General features: G+C 44.4%; 1 protein-coding gene across 1 annotated transcript in view; it reads right to left on the bottom strand.

Annotated features, from left to right (window-relative positions):
* P2RX3 (purinergic receptor P2X 3) overlaps window positions 1-19,600 on the bottom strand; it is a 46,285-nt gene that overhangs the window by 13,050 nt on the left and 13,635 nt on the right. Inside the window, exon 2 of the mRNA XM_063289091.1 lies at window positions 7,609-7,744. Coding sequence (XP_063145161.1) covers window positions 7,609-7,744 — 136 coding nt within the window. The remainder of the gene's footprint in view (window positions 1-7,608; window positions 7,745-19,600) is intronic.

Genomic DNA, 19,600 nt, shown 5'->3' with positions numbered 1-19,600 from the left:
GTGTGCTCCACAACCTACAAGTGTGTACAAAGAAAAACTCTGCAGATTTCCTAACACATGTTTCACATGCTTCAGAAGTTGAGACTGATTATAGCACCCCACAATGAAGTGGCCAATGGAGGGAGATGGAAGAACAGCTGCTATCAGGGCATCTAGTGGTTAGAATGCTGGATTAGGACTGTCTATGGATTTTAGCTTTAATTAGAGGTATCATTTTTTTAAATTCCACTATTTAGGAAACCTTTGGCTGTCAGCTAACGTTTATAATCAATTACCAGTTAATCTTATGCTGAATTCAATGGGATTTCTTCCCAGATAATTAGGAAGCGGGGATTGGCCTTCAGAGGTGATTACCCTTCAGCAAAGAAGAAACCCAGTATTGTTCACTGGGGTCACTTATGACTTTGCACTTAACAAAAATTAGGAATTATTTTATTTTTAGTCCCTTAAATTAATCAGTTGGTTCTGTATTTATCCTTGCCAATTGCTAATTGGTCTGCTATTTTCTGTTTATTGTATTCTCTAAATACATAAATATTGTCCCTAAATTAGCTTGGGGGGTGTCTTTCCTAACAAGAGGAACATTGGTTTCAGATAGCTGAATTAACACAAATTTCTGCAATTCCTGAAAAGAGGTACAGTATCAGCTATTTCCCCCAAATCTGCAACAAATGTGTTAAAGGAAGAACAAGGAAAAGCTTGTGTGCCAGATAGATACAACTGTCTTGTGTTCCCAGATTGGTCAGCTTGTGGGAACCTTGACTAGCACAAAGAGGGGAAGATCAGGCCAAGCTCCAGGCAGGCAGGGAGGAGACAAAACTGCTTGCAGCTGGGGATGCAGTGCAGAGGGGAAGGACATGGTGAAAAAAGGCAAGTTGGTGACTGTGACCACACAATGGAAACCCCGCCCATCTTTTACGTGAAACGCATGTAAGTGACACCTTGACTCTTTGGACGTTCCCCTCTCCCCTGCAGACACTCCTGTGGGAAGGATGAAGCCAGTGGTTATGTGGAAGCAGCCTCAAAGTTCATTTCTGTAGATGTGATTCAGGATTGGACTGGAAAAATAATGAGTTGGGAGTTTGTTTGTGTTTTCAGCTAGAAATTGTTCTAATTATGTCATGATTCCTGAACATATCTTTCCCTCTTTGCAGTTAAGCAAGATTGTTTTTTGCCAGGGTTCTTGGTGAGAATGTTCTCCTTTTGCAATTTTCAGCAATCAAAATGAATAGATGAAGACGTTTCTTCTAACTTTTAGAAAAACAAGTGGGATTTGCAACCCCATGCAGCATGAAAAATTTGTTAGGCATTCTCTATTCTTGTTCTCTTCCCAACCCACTCACCCACCCCTTTTCTTTTGAACAGAGGCTAGTTTTGCACATTGTACTAAACTGTTTACCTATCATTAATTCAGTAAACTATAATTAAGGTCTTCAGCAAAGGATCGTTACCTTGTCGTGGTGCTGGAGCTTGAGCACCTCAATGATGCCATGAGCTAAACCGTGAAGGGCCACCCAAGACGGGAAGGTCATGACAGAGAGGTCAGACTAAATGCGATCCCTGGGGAAGGTAATGGCAACCCACCCCAGCATTCTTGCCGTGAAAACTAAATGGATCAGTACAACCAGAGATATGTCGGTATACCATCGGAAGATGAGACCCCCAGGTCGGAAGATGGTCAAAATGCTACTGGGGAGGAACAGAGGATGAGCTCAACTAGCCCCAGACGTGATGACGCAGCTAGCTCAAAGCCGAAAGGACGGCTAGCGGCCGACGGTGCTGGTGGTGAACGGCGAATCCGATGTTCTAAGGATCAACACACCATTGGAACCTGGAATGTAAGATCTATGAGCCAGGGCAAATTGGATGTGGTTATTGGTGAGATGTCAAGATTAAAGATAGACATTTTGGGCGTCAGTGAACTGAAATGAACTGGAATGGGCCACTTCACATCAAATGACCACCAGATCTACTACTGTGGACAAGAGGACCAGAGAAGAAATGGAGAAGCCTTCATAATTAATAGTAAGTGGCTAAAGCAGTGCTTGGATACAACCCCAAAAATGACAGAATGATCTCAATTCGAATTCAGGGCAAGCCATCTAACATCACAGTGATCCAAATATACGCCCCAACCACAAATGCTGAAGAAGCTGAAGTAGAGCAGTTCTATGAGGATCTGCAGCACCTACTGGACAACACGCCTAAAAGAGATGTTATTTTCATCACAGGAGACTGGAATGCTAAGGTGGGCAGTCAAATGACACCTGGAATTACAGGTAAGTATGGCCTGGGAGAACAAAACGAAGCAGGACATAGGCTGATAGAATTTTGCCAAGACAACTCACTCTGCATAACAAACACTCTCTTCCAACAACCTAAGAGACGGCTTTATACATGGACTTCACCAGATGGACAACACCGAAATCAGATTGATTATATCCTTTGCAGCCAAAGGTGGTGGACATCTGTACAGTCGGTAAAAACAAGGCCTGGAGCTGACTGTAGTTCAGATCACGAACTTCTTCTTGCACAATTTAGGATCAGACTAAAGAGATTAGGGAAGACCCACAGATCAGCTAGATATGAGCTCACTAATATTCCTAAGGAATATGCAGTGGAGGTGAAGAATAGATTTAAGGGACTGGACTTAGTAGATAGGGTCCCAGAAGAACTCTGGACAGAAGTTGGCAGCATTGTTCAGGAGGTGGCAAAAAAATACATCCCAAAGAAAGAGAAAACCAAGAAGGCAAAAAGGCTGTCTGCTGAGACACTAGAAGTAGCCCAAGAAAGAAGGAAAGCAAAAGGCAACAGTGATAGGGGGAGATATGCCCAATTCAATGCAAAATTCCAGAGGTTAGCCAGAAGAGATAAGGAATTATTTTTAAACAAGCAATGCGCGGAAGTGGAAGAAGACAATAGAATAGGAAGGACAAGAGACCTCTTCCAGAAAATTAGAAACATTGGAGGTAAATTCCAGGCAAAAATGGGTATGATCAAAAACAAAGATGGCAAGGACCTAACAGAAGAAGAAGAGATCAAGAAAAGGTGGCAAGAATATACAGAAGACCTGTATAGGAAGGATAACAATATCGGGGATAGCTTTGACAGTGTGGTCAGTGAGCTAGAGCCAGACATCCTGAAGGGTGAGGTTGAGTGGGCCTTAAGAAGCATTGCTAATAACAAGGCAGCAGGAGATGATGGCATCCCAGCTGAACTGTTCAAAATCTTGCAAGATGATGCTGTCAAGGTAATGCATGCTATATGCCAGCAAATTTGGAAAACACAAGAATGGCCATCAGATTGGAAAAAATCAACTTATATCCCATACCAAAAAAGGGAAACACTAAAGACTGTTCAAACTATCAAACAGTGGCACTCATTTCACATGCCAGTAAGATAATGCTCAAGATCCTGCAAGGTAGACTTCAGCAGTTCATGGAGCGAGAATTGCCAGATGTACAAGCTGGGTTTAGAAAAGGCAGAGGAACCAGGGACCAAATTGCCAATATCCGCTGGATAATGGAAAAAGCCAGGGAGTTTCAGAAAAACATCTATTTCTGTTTTATTGACTATTCTAAAGCCTTTGACTGTGTGGACCATAACAAATTGTGGCAAGTTCTTAGTGGTATGGGGATACCAAGTCATCTTGTCTGCCTCCTGAAGAATCTGTATAACGACCAAGTAGCAACAGTAAGAACAGACCACGGAACAATGGACTGGTTTAAGATTGGGAAAGGAGTACGGCAGGGCTGTATACTCTCACCCTACCTATTCAACTTGTATGCAGAACACATCATGCGACAAGCTGGCCTTGAGGAATCCAAGGCTGGAGTTAAAATCTCTGGAAGAAACATTAACAATCTCAGATATGCAGATGATACCACTTTGATGGCTGAAAGTGAAGAGGAACTGAGGAGCCTTATGATGAAGGTGAAAGAAGAAAGTGCAAAAGCTGGCTTGCAGCTAAACCTCAAAAAAACCAAGATTATGGCAACCAGCTTGATTGATAACTGGCAAATAGAGGGAGAAAATGTAGAAGCAGTGAAAGACTTTGTATTCCTAGGTGCAAAGATTACTGCAGATGCTGACTGCAGTCAGGAAATCAGAAGACGCTTAATCCTTGGGAGAAGAGCAGTGACCAATCTCGATAAAATAGTTAAGAGCAGAGACATCACACTGACAACAAAGGCCCGCATAGTTAAAGCAATGGTGTTCCCTGTAGTAACATATGGCTGCGAGAGCTGGACCATAAGGAAGGCTGAGAGAAGGAAGATCGATGCTTTTGAACTGTGATGTTGGAGGAAAATTCTGAGGGTGCCTTGGACTGCCAGAAGATCAAACCAGTCCATCCTCCAGGAAATAAAGCCAGACTGATCACTTGAGGGAATGATATTAAAGGTAAAACTGAAATACTTTGGAGAAGACAGGACACCCTGGAGAAGATGCTGATGCTAGGGAGAGTGGAGGGCAAAAGGAAGAGGGGCCGACCAAGGGCAAGATGGATGGATGATATTCTAGAGGTGACGGACTCGTCCCTGGGGGAGCTGGGGGTGTTGACGACCGACAGGAAGCTCTGGCGTGGGCTGGTCCATGAAGTCACGAAGAGTCGGAAGCGACTAAACGAATAAACAACAACAACAATAATTAAGGTGCCCCGGCATGCTAAGCCATAAAACATGATTTAGAAGTCCCAGTGGGAGGGTTCTTCCAACAGCTAAACCCAGCCTAGAGAGATCACCTTATGAGTTAGCTCAATACAGTATATGAACTTTGTTAGTAAATTGGTATTCCATATTCCTTTCTTATTAGGGTATTTGGTGGTGGCAGGGGAGGGGAGGCAAAAATCTCTCCTGCTTACAGCATTTTCAAGTATTTTTTAACAGTTCTTCAAACTTCCTAGGTGATTGCAGAGGGGCCATTTTTGGCTTTATAAGCACACCATTCACATTCTGAATACTGAAACTGGTAAGATAAAATGCCTTTTCAATTTGCTTGGTATTATATTTCATTTTCCATTAATTTGGTGGTTGTAGGTGCAGCCTAAGGAGTGTGTGTTTTTGTTTCTTTGTGGTGATGGTAGTATGAACAAAACATTGTGCTAGTTGTTAAGTAGTGGTCATAGAACCCTCCCTTTAAATTCTCACATAATGCTCCTAAATATGGGCATCTGTAGAGACAAATGAAAACACATGCATGACAACATCATCATGCTAATGCCATGAATGAAGTACTTGGATGAGATGTCATGACACTAATAAGTACTTGTGAGATTTGTGGAATGATGTTATCACACATTTATCATTTTGATGTTGTCATGCTTTGCTATGGAACCTGCTGCCCCTGCAGTAGGTTTGGTCTGGAATATTGCTGTGCTGGGACTCAGAGAATTTTAAGGGCATTAAAGTGTTAGAGGCAGCTGTGGACACCATCACTGTGCTGAGCTCCCTCTTGGCTGGTGCGTCCTATGCAAAAATCATTCAAGCCATTGATGGGGCACAGCTTGTGATGCATTGCACACCACACTGAAGCCAGTTAAATTAGCTGATGGCCCTTGGCCCAAATGAGGGTGCTGTCCATTCTTATGGTATATCTGCAGTTAAGCCCACCTCTTCTTTCATCTGCCTTTCCCATGGCTTAATAGACACAGAGTGTATTTCTTATACTTAGTGTGAGAGGCCAGTTGGTTACTGTCATTGGCAGTTGGTTGTGGAATTTCCTACCCTGGAAAACTCTAGCTTCCAACACATCTCCTGCACATTGGGCAAAGAAAAAGTAGGAATTACCCAACTGAGTGAAGCAGAGGAGCCAGACACTGGGCCATCAGTAGCTGCCTAATGGACCATGCCTTGATGCTAGCCTTATTTGGGAACATTATATGTTTTTAGACTTTTTTGAAACAACTAGCTTTGAAGGATGTCAAACTGCCTAACCTATCACTAAGCAAACAAGTGGTAAGATGGTTGCACATCACACTAAGCTATAATGTAGTTTATTTAATTTGGGTTTAGCCCAATGTATGAACTCAGACATTGGAAATCATGGTGTGTAAACCATGGTTTTAGTATTATGTAAGAACCATATCACATGGTTGAACGAGCAATGTTGCTCATTGCAACCCTGTTGTAAGAAGAAGTCAATTGTTTTAGTACTACATGCTCCCTTTTCCATGAATGGTGCAAAATTCTATACACTAGGATGAGTTTTATTTGGATGATATAACAACAGAAGAGTGATGTCTTTGTAATATTTGTTGCTTTCAATAGACATGATCAGGGGCAAACAGAAGCTGGCTTAACATATTGTTGTAATCATGGTTTTGAACTAAGCCATGATCTCTGGCTTCACATATTGTGCTAAGCCAAATAAGTTACATTATGGCTTTTTGTGAGCCTCTAGTACTCATCTATAGTTGGCCAGCCAAAATCACAACAGCATGATTGTGTCCCCAGAAGAGATCCACACTCCATGGATCAGGAAGTTCAACAAGGCCACTTAGAATCTTACCACCTATTCTAGGCCTCATCTTCCAATTTACCAACTTCATTCATTTTTGCTAGAATATGTGGCAGTAACCATAATCAACAGAGAACTAGATGAAGTGAGAGCCCAGAACAGCTGCTCCTGTCATCTTTGAAAGAAATTAGAGTTTTACATTCATGGACGCTTTCATAGGATTCCTAATAAGCCCCTTCCATTTTGGGGTATTTCTGGCAAAACTGCAGAATGTGAGCTGGGCATTAAAATTGCGTTACAGCTGCAGTGGCAGCTGGGTGGGCGTGAGGTCATCTGTGATTCTGAGAAGTATAAGGTATATAAATGGGAGGTTAGATGACCCATTGAGAGGTTTTTGTTATTGTTTTGTTTGGGTTTATCCTTGGCGACTATTGTAGGTTTTTATTCTTTGCTAATATTGTTTTTTATTGTTTCAGTGTGTTGGTAGCATTTGCAAGTTGGGTAGATACACACACACATACACACAGAGTGTCTCCCTCTCTCTCTCTCATCTACATTATCTATCTATCTATCTATCTATCTATCTATCTATCTATCTATCTATCTATCTATCTATCTATCTATCTATCAGAACTTGCTGTGCTTATTGACCTATTCCAAGGGCAGGTCACATTCTTGCAGACAGGGGATGAACTTTTATTACTGTTTTTAATGGCCATGGACATAATGAAGTAATGTAATAAAATTAACAGATGGGGCAGGGAAGAATTTTCACTCAGTTTTCTCCCATTTTGGCAGCATGTGTGTGTTTGTGTGGGAGGTGGGATTTTACTTTTATAGATGTGTTAAGCTGATCGGAGGCTTTGCATGCTGATTTCCCTTTGTTTCCCACGGGAAAATCATTTTGCAGCTGATATTTGGCAGCATGATCCTGAGGGAGTTCTGTAGACCCCAAAATGGGCTGAGGCTGCCTGTGGCCTATACTAAATTACTAAGTTGTGACTTATCTGAGAAGATATCCAAGGCTGCTGTTTGTAGGGACTGGTGCACATTCTCCACGCATAGCCATGCTCATCTTTTGCAGCAAAAATAACCTTGTGAGTCTCTTATCTCTTTGCTACTCTTGCCCTCCTGGCTTTTGGACAGCATTACCTGTGGAGGTGTGACATAATCTGCTGTATCCATAATGCGGTTGCTGTAGTTGCCGAACCCCTTCACTTTTGTCACAACAGAGGATTCGATGGAGGTGTCCCTTATCTGGTAGGCCTTCTCATGCAGGAACACCCACCTGTGGAAAAGAGACCTTTCAGTACAGTATTTCCGTCAGGGCTAATGGAAGATAGGGAACTTCTGCCCTGTTCCCAATGTTGCTGAATTACAGCTCCCAGAATCCTCACCCTCACCCTTGCCTGGGGCTGGTTTGTTGGACACTTTAGTTAAGCTGCATTTGGAAGACCGTAGATTTCCACCTGCTCCATTATATGAAAATACAACATGACAAAGACTCTGCTGTAAACATTATGAGCGGCCTTAATGAAATGGCTCCCTAGACAAACTAGATTGATAGCTTCTTATTCTTCTCCTTGGCTTTGATTGACTTCTGAAGCTGTTCTCAGTCAGCAATCCCCTGATGGTATCCCCTGATCACTAAGTCCCTTTCTGGCTTATTGGGACCTATTTGAATGATCGTTTTTAATTGTAGCCAATCCATTCAACTAGAGCAGTGTTTCCCAATCTTAGCAACTTTAAGACGTGCGGACTTCAACTTCAACTCCCAGAGAAACACTGATCTAGAGACACAAATTGGATGAAGCATGCCCTAGGTTTCACTAAGGTGCTGGGTCTCCCAGCCCTTCAGACAGCATTAATAATGACTGAAACTCCCTTTGTTTTGTATTTTCACCTGCTAAGGTGTTTTAGACACCTATTTCTTGACTGCAGTGAGCCCACTTTGTTCCCTCTTCAGGAAACTGACAGGTTTATCCAAGTGGGAACCAGATCCATCCTGGTTTGCACCTCACCATCCAAAAAGCCTGTACAAAACCTTGCTTTGTTGTAATATAAGTAAATTGATTCTACAACCCTTTACACGGCTAGACCATCAACTAGAATTGGCTCCTTAAAGGATGCTAAAATTACTCTTCCCCTAACTTAATCAGGCAATTCCACATATCCATCTTACTTCTTGATATGCACTGCCCTCTAGTGTACAGAAAGAGCTTACTACCACAATTCATTGGACTCAGTTTAAAACTCAGCACCGATTTCCACAAGAACAAGCAGATTGTCAGCATTGACAAAATTGTCACTTGAACTCAGGTACTGAAGAGTAAGTCCCCCTGGTTTTAATCAAATGTAGTTCTAACTAAAATCATGCACTTAAGAATGGAAAATGTAACATGATTAATCAAATTACAGATTATAGAAGAACCCGTCTAATAATTGGTCTGATTTCCCACAGGCAACAGGGTGCATTGTCCTAATAAAATTTAAACATTTAAGGTATGTTTTTTTAATGGAACATCAGATGCCTGATTAATTCAATCATTTCCTCTGGCAAAGTATTCCAGCTGCCAATTATTTTTTTATGAAATATTTATACCAAATTCCTAATTCAAGTGCTTCATTGTCATGGCTGGATTTCACTCTGCCTGCCTAGCTTAAAAAAAAAGCCTATGTCTCAGTTATGAGACATCTTGCAGAACTGGTGAGCAAATGCAGTTGATGTCATCCAGTTTGCAATGGAAGAATTCTTTTGAGCATCATCAGAGAGGACACAATCCCCATGAAGTATCAGATGCCACACATTCAAGGCTGGAAGGCCACTAATGGAACAAATTCAGTTACAAGCTTTTTTCCTTCCTACCTCCAGACCCACTGAGAACTTGGTAAAATGCTAACACCATTAACCACAGTTATCTTGAAATCAAACTACCTTTTCAACTAAACGTTTTTGCGTTTATGTCTCTCTTTGATCAACGCTGAAGATCAAAATCCATATAGGCCATACCTTTATTATGCCAATCAAATGCTTATCATTTAGTTGCTGGTATGCTAATTTCTATCTTCATGGGCAAGACGATTAAATGCCAGGAAAAAAGGAAAGGGAAGGAAAAACATGGAACTGGCTTTGAGTCATCTCTACACTAGGCCATTTTCTCACTAATGATTTATAGGGCTATTTCCCATGGCTGTGTTTGCTGGCATTTTTTTTCTGCTCTTGGCTACCATGGTAATTAAGTACTTCCTTAAGCATCGGCCAGGTGAAGAGGTTGAATTTAATTGTCCTCAGTTTAGGTGTTAATAGTTGCATTGCCTGAGGGGAAGGCAGCTTGCAGGACTTTTGTTTAGTTTTTAGCCTTGCAGCTGCGTAAGCAGCTCAGTTCTTTCTGAGCACGTGTGTGAATGCACAAGCTGTCATGTTCCCGTTCTGATGTTTATGGTTCCTCGTAACGTTTCACATGTCATATCTGCAGTTGCGTGCCTGCCTGGCCACGCTGGTAAATTTCCTTTGTGCTGACTTGTGATCTTCTGGAATGTATGTTTGGGTTATCTCTGCTGTTCAAGGTTACTTTCTCAGGCCGATTCTAACGGTTGCTAGCATCTGGGGTGGGTGGTTGCTATGCTAGCCTGAGGGGAGGGTTCGCAACGGGAGCAAGGCTTTTTAAGTTTGTATTTGGCGCGCTTTTGCTCATTCTCAGCTTTCTTCGTACTTTGCATACTATTCATTCAATAAATTAGTTTTCTCTAGTAACTACTGATGAGACTCCTTTTATTGGAATAGGCAATCATTACACAAGCCTATAAATATGTTTTTGTGCTTTCTATAAATAAATTTATTTTTATAGAAATGCCTGGTGTGTGATTTTTCTGATCTCTCTGGGCCAAATGCTTTCCAGCACTCTGCAAGAGGTTATGGGCCCAGTAAACCCAGTATAAAACCCCAGAGAGAGCAGAGAGAGCAGCTTCACACCTCATGCACATTTTTAAAGGCAGGTAGCAAAGACCTGTGAAGATTTTTCTTTGGAGCTGTCTGGAGATTTTCCAGCAACTGCCGGTCCACAGGACAAAGAAGCCAGCTGAGGTGACTTGCAAAAGAAGGAAGAAGCCATGGCTACCTCCCAGCCCTCAGCAATGCCTCTTGAGCACCTATCAGAAACCAACTATTTGAATTGGGCCCTGAAGATGGAAATGTATCTTCGCAGAGAGAATCTTTGGCTGCCAATTGGTGAGCAAACCCCCCAAAATCCCAGTGCTGAATGGCTGAGACAGGATGAGCGGGCTAGAGCCACCATTATCCTGGGAGTTGAGGACAATCAGCTAGTGCACGTGCGAGGCATGCAGTCTGCAAAGCAACTTTGGGACACTTTGAGAGACTTGTATGTAAAGGCAACAGCAGGGAGTAAAGTTACCCTGACGAAAAAGCTGTACAAAGCCTACCTAGCAGAAGGAGATAGCCTTCCTGAGCACCTGCATCATATTCAGCAGCTGTTTGTTGAGTTGCAGGAGAGAGGAATGGAATTTACACCTCTCACAAAATCCTATATCCTCCTGTCCTCACTGAATGAAATGTGGGACACACTGATTTGTACCCTGGAGGCTATGCCTGAAGCAGACCTCACCCCATCGTATGTTACACAGTGCTTGCTCGCTGAATGGGAGAAGAGAGAGGAAAGATTCCCCCACATCTCTTCTGGAAAGCTGCAGCATCAGAAAACAAGGGAAAAGAAGCTGAGCCCACAGTGCTAGCCAGCCAGCGATGTTTCACTTGTGGTTCAGCAGGACATTTGCAGAAAGACTGTGCCTTGAGACCCAAGAGTAGAAAGACAGAGAAGAAGAACAGAGGGCAACACAGAAGAAGGCTCTTCAGACCACCCAAATTGCACAGGTTGCTGAGAAGGGTAATTCTGATGTATGGGTGTTAGATTCTGGGGCCAATTGTCATTTATGTAATTGTAAAAGCTCTTTTGTGTCACTGTCTAAAATAAACAGACAAAGTGTATCTTTGGCTGATGGGTCTGTGACCAAAATTATGGGACAAGGTAACTTGTATTTATTCTGCTTGGGAGAAACTGTAAAAGGTGTTTTGTATGTGCCAAATTTACAATCAAACCTTTTATCTGTGGCACAATTGGTTGCAACACGGTATGTCATAACATTTAAGAAAAATGGTTGTGAGATACGTAAAAATGGGAAATTGTGTGCTACTGGTATATTAAAAGACTCCTTGTACATTGTGCAAAATGCAAGGAAGCCAAGCTGCAAAGCTGCAGTTGGCAACACTCCATATCATGACCAATGTGTACACCTGATGCACAGGAGATTTGGTCATGCTAATTTCAAGTATATAGCACAAATGCCACAGCTGTGTGCTGACCTAAAGATAAAACCCTGTGATAAATACTTAGATTGTGTAGTTTGCAAAGAATGCAAAACACTAAAAGCTCCTGTGAGTAAGCACAGTGACAGAGTTACAACTAGACCTTTGGAAATTGTACACTCTGACAGTATTGGTCCTTTTGCTCCAAGTCTTGGACAAGCAAGGTATGCAATGACCATCATTGATGATTTCTCAAGATACACATTTATCTACATCTTAAAACACAAAGATGAGGCATTTGAGAAATTTAAATGTTTTGTGACATGGGCAAATGGAAAATTCCCTAGGCCTGTATCTGCACTCCAATGTGATAGAGGAGGAGAGTACCTTTCTCACAAATTCAAAAGGTTCCTAGTGCAAAAGGGGATAGAACAAATTCTTTCTAACCCTTACACCCCTCAGCAAAATGGTGTTGCTGAAAGAAAGGGCAGAACCTTGCAAAATGCAATGGAATGCATGCTTAAAGATTCACATTTATCTTTTAAGTATTGGGGAGAGGCAATATCTACTGCCGGTTATGTACAAAACAGACTGTATAACTCTGTGATTCAGGACACTCCATTCCATTTGTTTTATGGTGTGAAACCAAAGGTAAACCACCTTAGAGTGTTTGGTAGCACTGCATGGGTTCATTTTCCAAAACAACAGAGAAGGAAAGGAGGCCCCACAACAAAGAAAGCCATCTTTGTTGGCTATGAACAAAGCCAAAGGAACTACAGGTTCATAATGGGAAAGAAATTAATAATTAGCAAAAGCTAATTAGCTTCTTTTGCTGAACAAAACTGGGGGAGATTAAATTCTAACTCTCCAGTTGATCTGACCACCACAAGAGAACAGCAAGGACTTGCTGATAGTGATCTTTTGCCTGATGAGGACATTAAACCAGAAAAGCAAACTGAAGATCTGTCTGATGAGACAGATGCTTCTCAGAAAAGTGATAGAAGTCAAAATTTAAGCCCTGTATTACCTCACAGATCTCAGAGGAGCAATAAAGGTGTTCCTCCATCATGTTTTCAGGCTGAAACAGTAAAGGCTTTTCACATATTCACAGAACCTGAGTCTTTAGAACAAGTGAATGCTTTACCACCTGAGATTGCACAAAATTGGCATTCTGCTATGCAACAGGAGTTAGCATCCTTGAAAGAAAATAACACATGGAAACTGGTAAATCTACCTCCCAATGCATGCTGTCTAGGTTGTAGGTGAGTTTTCAGACTGAAAAGGGATGCTGATGGTAACATCTAAAAATATAAAGCAAGGCTGGTTGCAAAAGGGCTCACTCAAAGGAAAGATTTAGACTTTGACAAGACTTTTGCACCAGTTACTAAAGGTGAATCAATTAGATTGCTGTTAAAAATTGACCCTCAGTGAACCCTATTCTGCCTCAGTAACAAGGCCAGGAAGTGGTTGTGTCTCTATAGTTTTAGTGCAGGACAAGTCAAGAAAAGGGACTAGTGAATTCCCCTGGCTTTGTTCACCTCCCAGCAGATAGCCCCAGCAGGCAGGAGAAACGTCAACCAACTGCTGTCCTTAATGTGGAATTGGAGTCAAGATGAAGTGAGTTTCGCTCTGGTTTTGTCCCAGGCTTTTGCCTATGTGCTTTCCAAGGGAGCTGGTTAGGCTAGTTTTGGGACTTGGGTTTAGTACTATTCTGGAATAGTGCTCTTCCACAAAATTCTGGAGCAGCACCATTCTTGAACAGTAGTACATCTGAGTTTATAAATAGTCCAAACTGGTTAACAGGCAGGAGAGATAACTGTTGAGAGGGTACTGGGAAGGATCATTGGGTGAGATAAGGAGGGGCTGTGTGGTAAATTGCAATGGCAAAAAAATTGCAGGCTGCTTTGAAAAAAAAAAAGAGGTGGGGAGAAGAACCAAGTCCTCAAGATATCATAAAGACAAATCACATCAAGGAGGCACGGTGTACTAGTGTGTGTGTTTTACATTTAAATGTAGATTGGCTCATCCTTTCCTCTTTGGAACCAAAGGTGCTGGAGTGGGGAGGAGTTCCTTAATGGATTTTAACTGGGGAGGGGAAGAATTTTAGAGACTTTTCTAATTGATTAAAGCAAGTGATCAAGGGAGTGAGATTGGCTGGGAACAGCCTTCTCTTGTTTACCAGCTAAGACGTTGCAGTGTTGGTGATTTCTCAGGTCAGTTTTTCCACTTTGCTAACACAGAAGTACACAAGCATCCAAGGCAGCACTAGTCTTGTTTTGTTTTGTTTTTAAGATGGGTTTACTGTTCTTTCAAAAGAACAGTAAACTTGGGTTTAGACAGAGCCCACATAGCCCATGGCAAGTGCTTCAGAAAGTGCTGGTCAGGCTGACAGGTGGATGCCTCTGCAGAAATCAGGTGCTGCAACCAAGCCAGAAGGCCTATGCAGGGCAATGCTGACTGATCAGGAAGGAAGGAAGGGGGCATGCCCACCACAGCTTAAAGTGACTGTTAGGAGCTGGACAGATCCCAGCTCTTGAATGCATTATCACCAGCAATATTGATGAAGCATCCTAGATTGTGTCCATGGCAAGACTTTTGTCAGGAGAAGAGGGAAAACGCTATTTTAAAACTGGAACAGCTGAAGATAAGCATAAACTGTTTTTGTAGTGAGCTGGGAATGAGACATGCCTTTTAGATCAATCAGTGAAATATCTTCATGCAGTGGCTTGAAGAATATGGTGACAAGCCTATAGCACATCAAACCAGACTGCACTGATCTAAGAAGAGGTGCCCTCAAAGAGTATTTGGAAGCTTCAGTTGGTGCAAAATGCAGCAGCACAGGCAGTTACACGTGCACCTAGGTCTGCGCATCTTACCCCTCTGCTTGGCAAGCTGCACTGGTTACCAGTTTGATTCAAGGTGCTGGTAATAATCTATAGAGCCCTACATGGCATGGGGCTGGGTTATTTGAGGGACCACCTCTTCCCAGTGACATCTACCCATCCCATCAGGTTCAGCAGAAGAGGCTTGTTGCAGGTTCCGTCCATTAGTGAGCGTGATCTGGCAGGACCCAGGAGGAGGTCTTTTTCTGCTGCTGCACCCACCCTATGGAACATCATTCTCCCCAGAGTCAGACTAGCCCAGAAGGGCCTGAAGACCTAGCTTTGCCATCTGGCCTGGGGATCAGAGCGTGGTGCGGAGCCCATAAAATGGCTGCAGTGTTCCTGAATGGCTGTGCTCTCCTGGTGATTGTACTGTACGGCTTTAATTGTTTAATTGTTTTTAATGTTTGTATTGTTTGTATGGCTGTTTTATTTTTCATTCTTGGTACTGTTTATGTTTTAATTGTAAGCCACCCAGAGTCACAAATGTGAGATGGACAGCTATGTAAATTGAATGAATAAATAAATAAGATAAATAAATGAACAGTAAGAACAAGAACCTAACAGTACTAAGAATATTGCTTCAAGGACACTGGGTGGCATTAGAAGACACTAAAATCACAAGTGGGGAAATGGCCTTGGGCCACATTCTTTGATGGAATGGAGGAGATTCTCCAGCCTTGCAAATATGGTTTTAAGTATTGGGGAAAGGAGGGGGAGTTACTTTCTCTAATTCACTGGGAAAAAAAGAAAGTGCAGCCCCTTTTTCCGGCTTCTTCCCTGCAGCCCTTGCTAGATACTGGATTGGTTTTTTTGTAATCCTGTGACAAACAGAACACACTTCGATAATTATTTGCTTATTGCTGGGAAGTGAGAACATTTCATAAGGAAGAGCCTTAACTATGGATGCAGCATCTTCCCAGAATTCCCATTTTGATACTGGGGAAATACAGTTTTTCTCTCAGTTGCTATGTTTCTTGTGGTCTGACAAGGGCTGTATGGAACTGGATTGTGTCCTTAATAGTGAATTATAGAATTCCTCCTCTATTATGCCAATATAATTCTATAGCTTCTCATACTTCAATCATCACTTGTTCCTATTTCGGAGGCTCAGAGCAATTCTGCTACCTCACCCCAGAGCAATTACTGGAACTCACTTGTAGAACCAGGTAAAACACTTTTCTTCTCCAGCCTCTCTCTCGCCTAATAGCCACTAGATCAGTGACCAAAGGGAGCACCTTCAGTATGACAATTATACTTTGAACATATTATGTAAAGACCCTGCTCTCTGGAGAAGGCTCTGATGCTCTGAAGGATGAAGGAAAGAGAATAAGAGGAAGACCAGCAGTAAGGTAGATGGGCTTGCTTGCAGTAGTGATGGGTGAACACTTGGAAGACCTGAAGGGCCAGTTTAGGACAGACAGTCCTGGAGAAAATCTGTTAATATGGTCACTAAGAGTTGACACTGACTTGATGGCATATTATCAATCCATCCATCCATCCATCCATCCATCCATCCATCAGTATTGCAAACCCCTATCTTATGGGACCTACATTGGCTACCAAAAGGTTTCTGAGTGCAATTCAGAGTGCTAATTTTGTCTTATAAACGCTACTCCAACTGAGTTGATCCATCCAGGAAGTCCTCCTAGGAAAAGCTGCTGGTGGTACCCTATTTTCATGAGTTGAGGGTGGATGTCTGAGGCCAGAAATCATTATTTTTCAACCAGGGGACCTATGCTTTGGACTAGCCTCCCTCTGGAAGCTAGACTGGCCCCCTCAGATATGCCCTTCTGGAAGCTAGTGAAGGCATAACTCTTTTGGAGGGCTTTGGATAAGTGATTATTCACCATCATTATTGTTTCTATTGATGGTTATTGTTGGTTTTAACAATAGTGTTATTAGGATTGTGAGTTACATTTTTTTTCTTTCTTACCACAGATGTTTTATTGCATTTATTCTTTCTTTCCCTTGGCTGTTTTATTGTATTTTATTTTGTTGTAAGCTACTGAGAATCTGAATGATTTATTGGCATGCTATTATTGTTGTTGTTACTACTATACAGGACAATAAAATGATATACTACTGAGCATTCAGGGCACAAGCATGGTAACCTTTTTGGCTTTTTCTCAACAATGTGTTCTCCAGAAGAATTGAACTATAACACCAACCAGCAGATTAATCAGGGATGATGGGGCTTAAAATTTATCACTAGACTGGCATACATATTCAAAACTCTCAGATTAGGTTATCTTGATTTATATCTTTGGCATGGGAACAAAGATTTTGATTTGCTTTTCTTGGGAGGAAACTGGTCTCTCTGGATATGGAGTCTTGAGGTAGGGAAGGCTAGGCATTTGTGCCATTAGATGCCTCACTCCTTAAACCATTCCTTAGTTCCCTTGTTTTTGTTTGTTTTTAATATTTAGCACATATTAATGCCTGGTGTTTGGTCCACTACCATGACAATTATCACTTTGGTTCTTGTAAAAATGGAAGCTGAGCTCCTCCACTGTCATGAGTGCCGTTGAGCTGAAGACATCAGCACAACGGCACACATGACAATAACGAGGAAGCAGAGGAAGGGACACAAGATAAGCATAGCACGCACAACAACAGACACAGACCCTGGCCGGATGATTCAACCATCAGGACACAAAAGAGGAAGAAGGAAAGTCAAAGACTAGGCGGATCACGAGGCACACCCAAGCTGTTAGCAAAAGCGCAACGGAGATCGCCCAGCTGACAGCAATCACCGGCTGAAGGAGGAAACCGATTATGGGCAATCCCGGGGCACCAGCTGGGGCCCCGCAACCCTTCACCTACCGGCACAAACGTATGCAGGACAAAGGGGGGATGACGCAACCCAAGGTGAGGGGGCGCTGACCAGCGCGGGGTATTTAAACCCCGCACCGGCGCGCTCCCTTCACTCTCAGCTTTTTTCGCGACTAGCTCTACGTTTGAATAAACCTGAACCTGCTCTTCTCTGAATCAGCGTCTGTGTTTTACTCAGCGGTAGGCAGCGCATGACATAAAGCTGAGAGTCACAAACTCAGCCTCGCCGAGCCCCACCGGACAACAACGAGCCGCGGGCGGAATAGACGGCGAGAAGAACACGAGCAATGGGGCCGACGCGTCGCGGCCAAGGCGGGCGAACCGCACGGCAAGAAGCGGAGGAGGACCGATCAAGGCCGGGGGCACCGCGAACCCCAGGAGCCACGGACACCCTCCTGGCCCACCCCGAGCCTCAGCTCCAACCCCAAAGGGAGGCGGAGGCGGAGGCGACCCGGCCACGGGAGGGAGCAACATACCTCCCGAGACCCGCGGAGACCCCCCCGCACCACATCGCACCCAAGCCACAGGCGTGGAGCGTCAGCCCAACTGAGGCAAGCACGGTGGAGGACGGAGAGGCAACCCAGTCGATGCACTCCCAAATGGAGGAAGCTGACCAGCGGACGGGAATGCCTGAACCCCACCGGTGGCTCAACCCTGCGGAAGCACCGACAGACCCGACCCCAGCTGCGGCGCGGATCTCAGACGGGGAAACACAAGCCAGACTCGCAGCCATGGAGGCCCAGCTAAAGGACCTCAGGACCAGGCTGCAATCGCTGAGGTCCCCCGCACCGCACAACGACGTTCCTGTGCAAGTATACACCCCGAGCGGGTCGTCGCACCCCCATGGGCCAACTGCTAACCAACAAGCGGCCCAGGCGGACGAAGCCAGGGGTCGGGAAGTGAGAAGAGGGGACTCACCGAACACCCGGGCCCCAAAGGACTTCCCCATTTTCTTCGACGGGCACCCCGCGAAACTGTCGTTCTTCATCACGAACGCCAGGGAGTTCATGGGGCGGCACGGACACTCCTTTAACTCAGAAGCGGACAAGATCGCAGCCGTGGCGATCAAACTACAAGACCGGGCGGCGGACTGGTACGTCCAAATGTACGAGTCCAACTCCCCCGCCCTCTCTGACTTCCATGCCTTCATCACCGAGATGAAGCGCTACTTTGAGGACCCGCTAGCCAAAGAGAGGGCTAAAAGCGCACTCCAAAGCCTCAAACAGGGCGCACGCACTGTCCCGGACTACGCCCTTGAATTTAAAGCCCTCGCAGGGAAGATCAACGACTGGTCCGAGACCACCCTGCTAGAAATGTTCAAAAGGGGCCTCAACCGCGAGGTACTCCAATGGGCTCTCTACCGGGACGACCCGGAGACTCTGCAAGGCTGGATCCACCTCATGGGGAGAGCGGAACACGCGCACCGCACCTTCCTAATGGCGACGACGGAAGACAAAACCAACACCAGCCCAAAGGTACCCGCGCCACACTTGGGGCCGGCCGGTCCCACATATCAAAGGAAGAAATTTACTCACGGGCCCTGCGGGAGGTGCGGTAAAATGGGGCACAAAACGGCAGATTGCTTCTCCAACCGAACCCTAGCTAGCGCTCCCAAACCCGCACTGAAACCTAGCCTCAAACCAACGAACCCGCCGCCGCCCCCCCACCGCCGAATGACCGGAGCCACAGCGACACCGGACGAAGGCTGGGACGCTTACTTGCGGGGAGAGGACACCGTAGACCCAGACCAGCCAGCGGGAAATGCTCCCCGCCTGCCCTAAAATGCGCCGCGGGGCAGGTGGTGGGACAGAGGCGCGGATCACTTCGACAGAGCGGCGAAAGCTCCGTAATAATGGCGGCAATCAAGCTCTCCGTGGGCAACGGAGCCACCTTGGCCGCGGCACTAGTGGACTCAGGGTGCTCGAAAAACCTGATCCACCCCGACATAGTCGCCAAACTCGACCTATGCTGCCTCCCTCTCCCCACGCCGCTGGCATTTCACCAGCTGGACGGCTCAACAGCGGGAGGGAAACCTGCCACGATGCAGACTGAGCCGGTCACCCTACAAATGGGCACCCACACCGAACGAACATCGTTCGTGGTGACC

Source organism: Candoia aspera, chromosome 1, assembly GCF_035149785.1.
Source record: "Candoia aspera isolate rCanAsp1 chromosome 1, rCanAsp1.hap2, whole genome shotgun sequence".
Taxonomy (NCBI): Eukaryota; Metazoa; Chordata; class Lepidosauria; order Squamata; family Boidae; genus Candoia; species Candoia aspera.
Note: the sequence above shows the minus strand (reverse complement) of the source record. Positions and strands in the feature narration are given on the sequence as shown.